Genomic DNA, 15,735 nt, shown 5'->3' on the forward strand with positions numbered 1-15,735 from the left:
TTCTCATTTAAATACACATTTAATTACTTTCTAATTTTGACAAAAAATTAAAAAAATTTTTGAAAAGGTTTGTTTGCATACTTGAGAAGACAAAGAAAAAAAATTCTCATTCTTTGGCAATGGTCCACTAGGAATATAAATAAGAGGTAATCTTTCAGTAAATTAGAATCCTCATTTCAGCACAAATTGGTGAAGAAATTTTCTTTCAGATTATTTTGCTCTGATTTACAAACCTTTTTTTAAAAAATAATTCATCTTAATTGTGTTAAGAACATGTAGCATGAGATGTACACTCTTAACAATTTTTTGTGTACAATATGTTATGTTGACTGTAAGTACGAGGTTGTAACAGCAGGTCTCTAGAGCTTATTCATCTTGTTTGACTAAAACTTTATGCTTGTTGACTCATTTCTTTCTCCCCAGCCCCTAGCAACCACCATTCCACTTTCTGATTATATGAATTTGACTACTTTAGATATCTCATATAAGTGAAATCACACAATATTAATTTTTCTATGACTGACTTATTTGAGTTAGTATTATATCCTCAAAGTTCATCCTTTTTATGGCAAAATTAAAAGTAGAATTACCATGTGATCCAGTAACCCCACTTCTGGACATTTATCCAAAAGAATTGAAATCAGGATCACAAAAAAATATCAGTCCTCCTATTTTTATTCAAAATAGCCAAGGTACAGAGACACTTATGAGCCCATTGACAGACTAATGGGTAAAGAAAATGTATATGCATACAAAAGAATGCTATTAAGCCTTTAAAAGAAGGAAATTCTGTAATATGCAAATCAAACAAACAAACAAACAAACCCCCACAAAATAATCTATTGAAACACACAAATATCTTTACTTTCTGAAGGTGGTAGTTCTTTAAAGGTTAGTTGCATGTGAAATTGGAAACCATATCAATGAACTCTCCATATTCTTGTAAATTAAAATCCACCTTTCTAGCTTGCACTTTGGATCTTTTACCTATGTATGATTTTTTAAAAATATTTCTTTTTATTGATTTCAGAGAGGAAGGGAGAGGGAGAGAGAGATAGAAACGTCAATAATGAGAGAGAATCATTGATCTGCTGCCTCCTGCATGCCCCCCACTCGTGATCAAGCCCGCAACCCAGGCATGTGCCCTGACTGGGAATCGAATTGTGATTTCCTGCCTCATAGATTGACGCTCAACCACTGAGCATCACTGACCTGGCCCTATTCATGATTTTTAACATCATGCTTTGGTCATTTAGAAAATGGAAGCTTACTGAGTTATTCATATTTTCCAAACATTGACACACATCATTGTACCATATTGAAAGGTCATATTTGTTAATGTCACCTTGAAGCTCATCAAAAAATCTTTAAGTATTGGGATAATAACTTTTTCAAAATTCTAGTTATGACTTGAAAGCACAAATCTATCATTGACAACAAATCATTCGTTGACCTGGGTTTGATAGGTTCACTCACTTCCTTTATTTTTAAGAAAATGGTCTGCCATAAACCTAATCATAATATTCACAGTTTGCCAGACATGGTGTGTTTTGTGTTTTGTTTTCAAGTGAAAACAGTGTTTCAAGAAAAGCCAGCTGGTTTGCCCTCAAATCAATCATGCCAGTGCGTTTCCTTAAAAGAATTATTATAGTATAGTAGGCAGCTGACTTGCTTGCTACGCATTTCCGATTTTGACACACAGAATTGTAAAAGTTGTTTATATAAGGGTCAAAATTTGATAAAATTATCCAGAACATTCTTAAATAGAAGTGCATTGTTCTTGCTGTGATCTATGGAGCTAGAGAGCACAATCACCGCCAGCAGTTTGGTGCCACTGCCTTTAATTATGCTAACGCACCAGAACTTTTACCCACCATTGTTTTTTCACCATCTGGGCAAATGTCAACACAGTGAAAAACGTAAATTATGTCTTATGATTATAAAGCACTTCAGACCTTGTGAATTCCATGAAAGGATCCTGCTGGAATAATGTTTCTAAAGCACAATTCTTGTCACGTCACTTCCCTGCTCAAAAGATTTAATTGTTTATCATTGCCCACAGGGAATTTTTAAAGATTGAACTTTTCAACCTAGAATTTAAACTTTACACCATCTGACATTAATTAATCTCTTCATTCCATACGCTCCTTTATGCAAACTGGCTCTAGACCAATGAAGTTATTGCTAGATCCGTTATAAACCTTGGGAGTTCGCAGTTTCTTTCAATGGATGATGCTATTTCCTCTGCCCTCTCACATTCTTGATACACGGTCCTGCCTTTTCTCAAGATGCAACTCAAGTGTATATGATAGATTCCCCCTTCTGAAGGCACACACCATTTTGTACCTCTCCCATGACACTTATTTTCTACCTGGCAACAACACCTCACATTCCCTGATGCCCAGCCGGATGCCTTACATGCAGTCGGTGCTCAGTAAATACTTGTTGAAGAAGCAAGTGTTGGTTGCATTGAGCTATTCATTTAGATGTTTCACTGCAGCTGCCATATGAGATTTCTGGCTGAAGTTAGGGTTAATGTTCCCTGAATAAAGTTCTTTTTGCTAAGAAGCTTATTACAGTACAAGGCAATTCAACTCACAACATTGATCTCCTTAGCCAGTCTATTCTCCTTAACAATCTCAGACTTGTATAAAAGTCTGCCAACCGAAAGTGTAAGGATGCTAAAACACTTTGAACTGTGTAGAAGAGTATTGATTTTTTTAAAGCTATGTTTGAAGGTCTATTGAAGCAAAATTCTCATTTTGTTATTTTCCTTGGATATCTAGTAAGTTGCTCAGAATAATGAATTATCCCTTAAACATGCCATCATACTATTTTTCCTCTGATTTCCAACTTAAATATATTATGGACCATAATGAAGAAGCATAGTTTGATTATGAAATGCCCATACCTTAATCATTTCATGTGGATGATTATTTAATACAAGAGCAAGCTAAATATGCTGCCTATGAGTGGCATTGGAGAGTAATGAAAGCTTGTTTTTGAAGGAATTTCAGAGGGCATGGTTCTTTTCACAGAAACCCCTAAGAAAAATGTAGAATGTAAAAACAAAATGAGGTTTCAGTTCATTTCTCCATTTATCTATCTAAATTAGGACAAAACTGCCCATATTGTGTCTTTAGAGATTTCAGGTATAGAAGGATAAGGTACATGTCTTATCTAGAAGCAAATAAGAATTGGTGCCTATTTTACTATCTTTTGATCCTTGATAAATGTGCATCTATTTTCTCTCTATGTAAAATGGTACTTATAATGAATACATCAAAGGACTTATAAGTAAAAGTAAAACCTTCTATGATTAGCAACCCAATCATTACTTGAAGGGTTCAATGAAATATATTCCAGTATGAGTGAGTCCAGCATAAGTCCTTGCTGTGCTATGTCCAGTGGTCTAGAGCATAGTTTTGCAGACTCTAAATCTTCCATATCTATCTGAAACCAGAATTCAGATGTACCCCTGCAGTCTCGATGACTTTACAAACTCTACCAAGTAGTGCATGCTCCATAAGGATCCATTACACTGATGGTAGTGCTGCTATTAAGTTTGACAGCAAAATCCAGATAATCTAAAGAGATCCTCTAATCACTGATGTCCTTGTGACTACCATCCCCATTGCCAGGGGGGTGGCTGATGCCAGGTATTCCCAAGAGTCAGTGGGTGCAGTTGGGTCTCTGAGTTAAGTCACTCCCACCACAGCTAGACCTATTCTTTTCCAGATATTGGGGGAAGGGGGAAGGGTGATCAGTTCCCTCTCTTACCCATTGTTCGTTTGGCCTAATGTGCACCAAGCCAGCTGACTCTAATCATGCTCACGGCCTCTCCCTTACAATATAAGCTACAGGAAAATTTGTTGGGGGCAGTTTCCCTTGCTTCTTGGACCTAGAGATTCTGCTTCCTTTACCTGAACACTTGACTTAGTTCGGAGACCAGACCTGCTGTCTCTCTCTTTCTGCCTCTGTGGTGGTTGTGCTTTGTAACAAGGTTTCCCTACGGTTCCATTGACTTCGGGCTCTTTCTGCAGCAGCTTCCAAATGTACATTTAAACAAGTTCTCACTCAGAAGGAAGGAAAATATAAAATTCTGCTCTTTCTTAAGTACTTCTCCAATAGAAATGTGAAATTTAGTTTGCTAGCAGGTGCCTTCTTATTGCAAAATACATTAGTTCATTCTCTCCTGAACTCACAGTAAGTGCAAGAGTTTCTTCCTCCACAAACTATTCTATGTGGATTTTCTTTGTACTCTGATTTTTTCCTGAGTAGCAGACATTTCTATTTAAAATATTATTTTGTTCATTTTTGGACTTGGAACCTAGACGCAGATACCATAAACTAAAATAGTTCATTATTAAATGTAGGAAGGTATCAGCTCTGGTACTTCTCTACCGCCCCCCTACCGCCCCCCCCATTGTTATAGTTGAGGTCATTCCCTAACCAGTGACAATTTCCATTTCAGTTGGAAAAAGTCCTGAATAATTTGAGAGATGGTGAGCAGAAATCCAAGGGAGTAGAACCAAAATGAGTTGTTGAATTAATCCAGTAGTTGCCTATACCAAGGAAAGAATGCATATGTATGTTGTACTTATTAGTAGCTTACGACACTTTATTACATTATTCAATAAATATTCCATATGAATAGATTTCAGTAGAATTTTGTGAGATTGAAGAGTTCAATTGATAGAGTTAAGATGACAGTGTTTGGTCTTCCCATCCCATGTACTGTAAACTGTATAAGTCGTACAAGTAGTGTGTGTGCTTTTTCATCTCTTTGAATGCCCTTTGATGCTATGTATATATTTTATTTATTTCTTATGCTTTGCCTAGTTGGATACACAATGAATGACCTCATTTTTGAATGGCAAGATGAGGCACCTGTACAAGTGGCAGAAGGACTCACTCTGCCCCAATTTCTGTTGAAAGAAGAGAAAGATTTACGGTACTGCACTAAACATTACAACACAGGTATGCTTCACTGCAACTTGTGGTTTTATGGTAGTCAGATGTTTCTTAATTGTGGTGCTAGGTTAATTATTTTCACTATTTATAGCTCAATGTTTTCCATAGTAATGGAGCAGAAAAATGGAAATTTACAGGTGCTTTTACTTATTGCCTATGGTTATATAACCAGTTCGTATGGAACCAAAGAAATGTTTGATGTTCAATTACATTTAAACATTTTTTGTGAAAAACTCATAATTACATAGTAATGATGTTTCCAAAAAGAGTTCCTTTAATTTCTGTGTGAATAATAAAATTTACTTTTAATGCTTCTTGGGATGTAAACATTGTGTTTGTTAACAAAATGAAAGAAATTGCTTTTTTAATTTTTAAGACATCAGTTGCCTCAAGTTTTGGCCACAATTTCATGCATTTAAGGTATGGTTACTTAAGCACCTACTATTCACACTGACACTGTATCTTTTGCCTGTGAGGATGGAAGCCAAACATAGTTATTCACATAAAGAATTGAAAGATTCAGTACATTCATGAGATCTGCTCACCACTCTCAACTGACACGGGGTATTCCATAATTTCTATACTAACTGTCTAACCTATTCCTACACATTCTGTTAAATTGTCCTCCATGGAGGCATCCCTCCTGTGTGGTTAATGCATGACCGCCCACCTGCATCAGGGCTGTCTTTATCACTTTATTACAGTAACTGATTCTTCTTGGGCTAAGCATTTCCCAGAACTGTGATCTGACCTTTTACCATACAAGGCCTCTAATCTTTTTTTTTACTTCTTAAACAATTCACAGTCAGATGAGAAAGTCGCTGCCCTTTTCTCACCCCTTATCACAGTTCCTCAGGAGGGAGGCTCATATTAATTTAGTAGAGAGTTCAAGTTGAACATCTCTACAGGACAGCGAAGAGCAGACAGGTCAACACCAGTGTCCTTGCTCAACCTTCTAGGGGCAGTTTTAATGACAAAGAACTTTCAGAGAAATGCTAAAAAGTATCTAGAGTTGGTTTTGGGTGGTGGATTCGTTTCTTCAGGCTGCTGTAACAAGGTGGCACAAACTTGGTGGTGTCTCTTGCCTCAAACCCTCTTCTGCTTCTTTTTGCCTTGCTCTGTACATGGTTACAGTGGCTCACTTTCTCATATTCACCACACTCATTCCTGCTTCAGGTCCTTTGTACTTTTTTCTATACATAAGCCTCTTTCCCCAAATTATCCCAAACCTAGTACTCTCACATACTTCAGGGCTGCTCTTCAAATGACTCTTCATCACCAGCACATGTTAAACACCCAAATCCACTCCCTTCCTCCTCCTGCTCTCACTGTCTGAAATTATACCTTCAATTGACATGTTTATTTATATGTTATCTGTTTCTCTCATTACCATACATTAATAAAGCTAAGGATTGTATCTCTTCAGTTCTGTATTTCTGGGATCTGCTGAAGTACACAGATGCTCAATAAATATTTATTGAGGAAAATAATAGAGTGGATTTTAACATGGAAAATTTGTCTGTACATGTGAGAATATTAAAAGCCTGTCCACCCCCGGAGGAAGGGAGAGAGGACCTGTTTTACTCTAAACAGAAAAATTTTCCTTTAGCTCTGTATCAGCAAAAATGCTTCCCCTCCAATTTTATTGAGGGATAATTGACGAAAATTGTAAGATCATTAGTGTATAACGTGATGATTTGATATAAGTATACACTGTGAAATGATTCCCCCCATTGAGTTCATTAACATTTTCATCACCTCCTATATGTACTTGATATGTGCATGCAAAAACATTTAAGTTCTAGACTCCTAGCAAATTTCAGTTATACAGTACAATGTTACCAACTATAATCACCCTGTTAAACATATCCTCACAATGAGGGCTTCTTTTTCTTGAGAATTATATGAACTGTAACATTCATAAGAATGTATTCAAAGTACCTAAATGGTTAGCAATTGTTACTGATTACACCATAAGATTACTTGAATTGTTTAACAGTTATATCATGAAAATGCCTTATTATTCTTGCTCTATTTTATTTCATTGTTTTAAAGAAAAACTTTAAAAGTATATTTTAAGAGTTTTAAACATCTAAAGTATTTTCATTACTTCAAGAATGGTTCCGCATTCTGTATGTATTTGATAAATTGATAAAAGGATCACGTGTAGCTGGCATATATGTTTCTGACTACTAGACACTTAAGTGTGGAATCCAACTTTCTCAGAGTTTATGAAACTCTGTTAAGACTTTTAAGCTCTGGAATCTCATCCATCCCTTCTTCCTGCAGCCCAGACCATGCATGTGGCTTAGGTCACAATAATAGAAATTTTGTACTGAACCCTACACTAGCAATATATATACTAGCAATTTTCTCAGCTGTGCTCTTTGATTCTTTCTCTTATAAGATTAGAGAATGTCCCTTAAAGAAAAACCAGTGTATTAACTCCCTGACTTTATCCTTCTTAAAATAGTTTGAATAAGGGAAGAATAAAACCAAGAGTTAGATGGTTCAGATAAAGTTATTTTAAGGAGAGGTAACATAGCAATAGAGTAGGGAATAGAACCAGGGGATAAGCAGAAATAACAACAAAATGTTTAATTAAACCACAATTTATGCCTCTATTAATTACTCTAATAGAGACACAAAGGCGTGAAAATATATGACAAATGTATCTTATGTTTCTTTTTATGAGGTGTGTTCTTAAGTTATGTTTGAAGTTATCAATGGGAAATAATATGTTTTCCTATTTGTTAGCATTAATAGTTTCTAAATTATCAATGCATAAAATAAATTACAGATATTGCATTTAAGGAACTAGTCAACTTCAATTGTATTTATCCTTTAGCACTGACTTTAAAGTCAATGTAAAGGCTTCTGGAACAAATAGTAGTAGCTGACTCTAAATAAACACTTGAAAGCACCAGAAACAGTCAATGAACAGGAAAAAAGCAACAGTCACTGAGTAATTTCCCTCATCAATCTCAGAGGTATTTGTTAGAATCAAGTGAAATAATAGACCTTTGAGTAGTTTGACAAGTATGCAGTGTTAACCAAGTGTGAAGTAATAAGAATACTATACTATTTCCTGAAACAGTACATTCTCTTGTTGCTTCTAGATGTTAGCAGAAAAATAAGAAAAAATACTTTTCAGAAATGGATTTGCATATATGATTTAGGATTCCTTTTTATTGTAATGGAAAATTTTAGGTCAAAATTATGGGAGTGGGGGGGAAACCTGTGAGATTTGATACCAAAACAAAGACCTACTTTTACCAATTATTGTTTTTATTTTGCAATCAATCAGGAAAGTTTACATGTATAGAAGTGCGATTCCATCTTGAACGACAAATGGGATACTATCTGATCCAGATGTATATTCCCAGTCTCCTGATTGTTATTCTGTCGTGGGTTTCATTCTGGATCAATATGGATGCTGCTCCGGCCAGGGTAGCTTTGGGAATAACTACTGTGCTGACTATGACCACACAGAGTTCAGGATCTCGAGCATCCTTACCAAAGGTAAGTGCACACAATGGACATACAAATATATTAATTAGCACAAATATGTACAGATGCATAGTCATATATATATATGTGTGTGTATATATATATATATATATATATATATATATATATATAATTGTTAGTTTTTGTCAGATCTTTTTCATTAGTACTTATTATTCATTACTGATTTTTAAGTAATGACCAAGGCAGAAACATTTGTAAAACATAAAAATTGATAAAGAAAAATAATTTGCACATATGCATAATTGATGAACACAGACAATAGTGTGATGAAGGCCTGGGGAGGATTGGGAACCAGGTGGATGGGAGCAGTATGGGGGACATCTATAATACTCTCAACAACAAAGATAAATGAAAAAAAGAAAGAAAAAAATTTGCAAACCAGTGATATCATATGTTCATAGTTATGACCCCCAATTATTTAAACATCAATAATACTCTGATACACTATAGAATTTTATATGTATAGATTGTTTTACATTTAGAAACCTATCAAATACATAAAGTAAATCTATACAGTAACTATTATTTATTTACTTTTTAAAATATTTTTGTTGATTTCAGAGAGGAAGGGAGAGGGAGAGAGAGAGAAACATCAATGATGTGAGAGAATCATTGATCAGCTGCCTCCTGCATGCCCCACACTGGGGATCCAGTCCACAACCCAGGCATGTGTCCTGACCAGGAATCAAACCGTGACCTCCTAGTTCATAAGTTGATGCTTAACCACTGAGTCATGCCAGCCGGGCTATACAGTAATTTTAAATGATGGCACAATACTCCATCCATGTGGTATGGAGTACCATAATAATATACTTACTATTAGGACTAACACAATAATAAACATTCATATAATGAATATTATAAATATGCATACATATACATGTGTATGTGTGTATATATATATACATGTGCACACATATATACATGTACATATATCATTTTATATCTATTTGTATCATTTTCTTAGTGTAAATTCTTAGAACTGGAATTGCTGCTCAAATAGCTGTAAGGATTGAAATGTATTGCTAACTTTCCCATCAGCAAAATGTATAGCAATTACACTTTCACAAGTATTGTATGGGAGTGACAATATTGCTGTACTCTGAGTTAAATTTATTATTTTGGGGTGTGTTTTTTCCCCTCTGCCTTTTAAGCAGCCACAGGTCAATAAAAAAGAAAGCTTATCTAATACCACAATTTTAGGCCATGCTGAGCTGCCAGAATTAAAATAAACTGTTTTCTTTATGAGGTTTGTAAAAGACCCCATTTTTTTCAGAAGATATCTTACCTTATAATAGACAAATATGCAAATTGACCGCACCTTCACTACGCCCAAGCCACGCCCACCAACCACGCCCACCAGGAAAACATTGCAGGGACGTTGGGGTGTGGCGGAGCCCAAGGCCGGGAAAGCCTCGGGCGGAGGCTTTCCCGGCCTTGGGCACCAGAGGGGAGCCTGCAGCGATCGCAGGAAACCACTGGGGGTCGGCTCCTGCGATTGGTAGCAGGGACGCTGGGTGTGGCCGAGCCCAAGGCCACCGCCTGGGGCCAAGCCCCGACCCTGAAAAAGGCAGAAGGCGGTGGCCACAGCCAAGGCCTGGGTCCCCGGTGCCGGCAGAAAACTGGTACAGGCAGCCAGGTGAATGAAGGTCTATTGCACGAATCTTCGTGCAAACGGGCTACTAGTGTTGAAATAAAACATAGTCTCTCTTTTCATCTATTTAGCAACTTAACAATATAAAATTATTTTCTTCTTCTCAATGACTTCTAAGAAAGACATTTCTCCTCTCTAAATTAAGTAATTCTATCTAACTTGCAACGAGCTTCTCTATTTCCTTTGCAATGACAGAGATATAATAAAATAATATTCACTTACCCCACTGGTGTGGCTCAGTGGTTGAGCATCAACCTATGAATCAGTAGGTCACAGTTCGATTCGCACATGCCCTGGTTGCGGGCTTGATTCCCAGTGTGGGGTGTGCAGGAGACAGCCAATCAATGAGTCTCTCTCATCATTGATGTTTCTATCTCTCTCTCCCTCTCCCTTTCTCTCTGAAATCAACAAAAATATATTTTTTAAAAATGGTATTCACTTTTTGTGTGCATTTGATGCAATGTACTTGCAATGCCAAGTACATTGTAAATATACAGTTATGGCTCCCATAACCCTTCCTATGAATTGCATTCTATGTTTCAATTTATTATATTAAAATGTTCCAATAAATAAAAGTTGATGACAGAATATTTTATTACTAAAAATGTTATTTAATATGGGAAGAACTTGATATTTATCAATGCTCCCTCTGCCTTGCTAAGATCTAATGGTTGCCTTTCAAAATAAGGTTTGCTTTTTAAACACTGAATTGTATTTTCAAAATTATGTGTATCAACTAGTGTTTTATAAAATATTGTCTTAGTGAAAATTGTAAATCTGCATATAAGATTAAACTAATTCATCTCAAGGCTTATTTATACAGTGGTGGGCAAAAGTAGGTTTACAGTTGCATTGTGACATTCTTTTGAGTTATTAAAGCTATTATAATCATCATAACCTGCATGTCTTTTTCCATAGGAACTACTGTAAACCTACTTTTGCCAACTCCTGTATATGTCTCAAGGCCTCTCTGAGTAATTTGTAAAGGAAATTGCCAGTTTCCTCATTGATTTTCCTCATGAGTTAAACAGAAATCAAAGTTCATTTGTTCTGTAAGTTGGCAACCAGAAAGAAGAACACAAAACACTTTATATTGGGAAAGTCCAGCTTCTAAGAGGCACAACATAAAGATATTTGGATACAGAGATTAAGGCAGAATTGGGAGATCATAAAGATTATTTGAGTGGAGGAAGCAGAGATTTTAAAAAAGCAATAAATTATAAAAAAATAAATGAAGACACGAGTTTTTTTGTTTTTTGTTTTGTTTTTAAGGAAAAGAAGGATTGGGATGACTTCAAACTTTTTCTCAAAAATTAAGAAAGCTTTTTAAGGCATTTATTTCACTGTAGTCTCAGGGAAAGAATGCACTTTTCACTCTGAGTTTAATTATATACATAAATGTGTAGAAAACATCTACATCTCTCAAATTATAGGGACAATGACCACTGGAAATGTGATAACATTTCTTTCCGAGCCACAAAAAAGAATTGATTAGTAAGGTGATATCTTAAGAGAAGGTGACCATATCATTTTAGGCTTTGCGATAGTTGAGGAATGGAAGGTTGAGCATATTCAGTTAAATAGATTAGAATTCAGGGAAGGCAGATGGTGAATAGCCAGAATAAACAAGAATTAAGCTATTGAGATGAAATCATTTAAAAGAGTAGAACATTTCTTAAAAATTCTGATTCTGTGATGGGGTGGGGAGGGACTAGAAAGGTGAGATGCAAGAGTCTCACATTTGCATTTAAAAACAGATGTCTGAAACTTTGGACCTTAAGATCTGCTACTCTCAACCTCACAAAAGAACTCGTAGATGCCAGAAAGACTTACCACTCAAACAAGCACCATTGTCCTACTGACAAAATCTAGGAAGCAGGAAAACAAATTAAATTCAGGAAAACAATCGGATTATCAGGCGTTGGAGGAACAAACAATAAATCATTAATTTATGATAACTACTTAGTGTTTTGTCCGGGCTCTTTGCCAATAATGTCCTGTAGAAGATGAAGGACTCAGAGTAGAAAGTCTTAAAGAACATACGTGAGCCAGCACCTTGAGAACTGCAGAGCTGAGAGCCCTCTCTGACACTGGCCTCTACAGTGTCGTGATACATGAAGCATGTAATAGCCCAAAGCAAGAAGACTCCCTGTGATTCATTTCTTGGAACTTGAAACTACTTGGCATTCCTGCAGTGCCTTCATCAGTGGCCCAGTGAGGGGGACAATGCATTCTCTTGGAAATCAACTTTTTAAAGTTGTATATTTTGATGAACACTTCCTAACACTGGAGAAGAGTGAATGAGAAAATGGTGGTGACTGTGGGCCGTGGTAAAGATTAGGTTTATTTGGGGTGGTTTTGGAAGGATTTTAATAAGCCATGTGATCTCTCTGACTTCCCTGTGGAAATAGATAGTAGGGGTGGAAGTGGAAGGAGAGCAAATTATTGTCGTCCTGATCAGATGATGGTCTGGCTGGATTGGTAGCAGCAGAGATAGATTGTAGCAGATGGATTTAGAAATAGGTAGATATTTTTTGTGAAGGTGTATTTGTGGGTGAAATAGACATGATTTACTCATGAACTGGACATTGAGGATTGATGAAAAGGCAGGAGTGGGGGAGGAACCAAGATGGTAGCAAAGTTAAACAACTAAACTGCCGCCTCACACAACAATTTCAAAAATACAACTAAAAGACAAACCGTCTACCACCCAGAACCACGGGAAAGCTGGCTGAGTGGTAGATTTACAACTAAGAAGAGAAAGGAGCACAAATGCTGAAAAGCTGAGGTCCGGAGGCACGCGAATTGGGCTGGTGGCTGGTGACTGGGAGTGCGGCTTTTCTTCAACCTGAAGGGAGACAAGCTCCCGATCACTCTGAAATCCAGTTTCTGGGGACACACAGGGGACCCAGACGCCTACGGGGAGAAGCTGGACTCTCGGCCATCGGGTCGGAAAGTGAGAGTGACTTTTTTGCAGAGGTGCGCCCAGCAATCATTGTTTACTACGCTGGAGCGCAGGACACAGGGACTTGGAAACGCGGAAAGGCAGAGACGGCTGACGGAAGCCATCTCCGTTTGCCACACCCTAGCCTAGTGACACCCTGAGACCCCTCCCTGCACACTCTACAAACCCGCCCAGGCTCCACACAGCGGCTTTTGCATATAAATAACCTGTTCTGTGGCAGCTTAACCAAATTAACTGCAGCTCCAGTCAGACTGCTCCAAAACCGCAAGCAAAGAGGAGAAAACTATAGTTCTTGTTGTAGCTACTGCTGGGGGGCCTCAGACAGTAGCTGACCAGCACCCCATTGGAGACCCAGACACTAGTGTATCTACTGGTCGGTGTGAGACAACACCAGATTTCAACCACTCTCATAAGGGACACATTCAAGAGGCAGACTCAGTGAGCACCAAAGCCCTACTAGAACATGTCCTGCCCCATAAGCGTGTCTCCAGCACAGCAATTCTTCTGTTATAGACACAGCGGGTCCTCACAGCCAATTGGCCTGGAGGTCAATTCCTCCCAGTGACACCAACAACAATCAAGACTTAACTACAACAAGGCTGTACACACAGTCCACAAAGGGGTACACCAAGAGTGTCCACCTCAGGTAACTGGGAGTCTGACCCGTTGAACCAATAGGACACCTAGTATACAAAGCTACCCTACCAACTCAGGGAAGCAGTGAAAATGAGGAGGCAAGGAAACAGATCCCAAACGAAAGAAATGGAGGAGAACAAACGAATGGACGTAGAATTCAAAACCACCGTTATAAGGTTTTTCAAGAATTTCATGGAAAAGACCGATAAATTTAATGAGACCCTCGAGGATATGAAAAAGGACCAACTAGAAATTAAACATACACTGACTGAAATAAAAAATATTATACAGAGACCCAACAGCAGACTGGAGGAACGCAAGAATCAACTCAAAGATTTGGAATACAAAGAGGCAAAGGACACTCCTCCAGAGAAGCAAGAAGAAAAGAGAATTCAGAAAGTTGAAGATAGTTTAAGCAGCCTCTGGGACAACTTCAAGCGTACTAACATCAGAATTATGGGGGTGCCAGAAGAAGAGAAAGAGCAAGACGCTGAAAACCTATTTGAAGAAATAATGACCGAAAACTTCCCCCACCTGATGAAAGAAATAGACTTACAAGTCCAGGAAGCACACAGAACCCCAAACAAAAGGAATCCAAAGAGGACCACACCAAGACACATCATAATTAAAATGCCAAGGGCAAAAGACAAAGAGAGAATCTTGAAAGCAGCAAGAGAAAAACAGTTAGTTACCTACAAGGGAGCACCTATACGATTATCAGCTGATTTCTCAACAGAAACTATGCAGGCCAGACGGGAGTGGCAAGAAATATTCAAAGTGATGAATAGCAAGAACCTACAACCAAGACTACTCTACCCAGCAAAGTTATCATTCAGAATTGAAGGGCAGATAAAGAGCTTCACAGATAAGAAAAAGCTAAAGGAGTTCATCACCACCAAACCAGTATTATATGAAATGCTGAAAGGTATTCTTTAAAAAGAGGAAAAGGAAGAAAAAGGTAAAGATAAAAATTATGAACAACAAATACATACCTATCAACAAGTGAATCTAAAAGTCAAGTGAATTAACAATCTGAGGAACAGAATAAACTGGTGAACATAATAGAATCAGAGGCATAGAATGGGAGTGGATTGATAATTTTCAGGGGGAAAGAGGTGTCTGTGTGGGGGGTACGGGAAGAGACTGGACAGAAATCATACACCTATGGATAAGGACAGCGGGGGGTAGGTAAGGGCAGAGGGGCGTGGGAACCGGGTGGTGGGGAGATATGGGGGGGGGAGGAGAAACAATTGTAATAATCTGAACAATAAAGATTTATTAAATAAAAAAAAGAAAAGGCAGAAGTTAAGCACATTTGGGTGAGTAACTGGGCAAGTAGTTGTGATAGATACTGATGGGGGAGTTTGGGGAAGGTAACTGATCTCTGGTTGAACATTTTAATTTTGAGGTCCTTATAAGATAACCACACGGAATTGTCAAAAAAGTCAAAACTTCTAAATTTCTGACCAAGGGCTCAGACTTCAGGGAATAAACTGGATAGAGATAATTTTCCTAAGTATAAATGAAAGCCCAGGAAGAGGAGGAAAAGATGTATTTGTGGCTTTGGACCTTAAGATCTGCTACTTGGACCTTGAGATCTCCTCCTCTATGTTGGAAATGGACTTGAATATATAAAGTGTTCTCTCTCCTTTCTTTCCCTATGGCCATATCTACCCCATATGCAGAACAAGTATTCAGTTTAGTTAAAGGTAAGAGCCACTCACCCCAAACTTTTCTTCCATACTCTTTGAGATCTCAACATTGTGTGGTGTTTTAAAGAGATGTAAAAATCTTTCCTGGAAGGGTTAAGTTTAATCAGGGTAAAAAAGGGGATGGTAATAATTATTCAATTATTTTTAGTATAAATTTGATTTATACTAATACCTTGTTAAGATCTTAGAACTGGGGGAATTATATTCTTTATTAAGCATGGGGATGGCTAGAAATAAAAGAGAAGGGACAAAATATTATTTTA

At 37.4% G+C, this 15,735-nt stretch overlaps 1 protein-coding gene across 2 annotated transcripts in view; it reads left to right on the top strand.

Moving 5' to 3' along the window:
• The window catches only part of GLRA3 (glycine receptor alpha 3), a gene marked incomplete at both ends in the record, with an annotated part of 130,059 nt that overhangs the window by 90,830 nt on the left and 23,494 nt on the right, over positions 1-15,735 (top strand). For both annotated transcript variants that reach the window (XM_079773365.1, XM_079773364.1), the window contains 2 exons: positions 4,843-4,980; positions 8,282-8,496. In XM_079773365.1, the coding sequence (XP_079629491.1) occupies positions 4,843-4,980; positions 8,282-8,496 (353 nt within the window). The remainder of the gene's footprint in view (positions 1-4,842; positions 4,981-8,281; positions 8,497-15,735) is intronic.

The sequence above is a fragment of the Cnephaeus nilssonii genome (genome assembly GCF_951640355.1).
Source record: "Cnephaeus nilssonii genome assembly, chromosome: 5".
NCBI lineage: Eukaryota > Metazoa > Chordata > Mammalia > Chiroptera > Vespertilionidae > Cnephaeus > Cnephaeus nilssonii.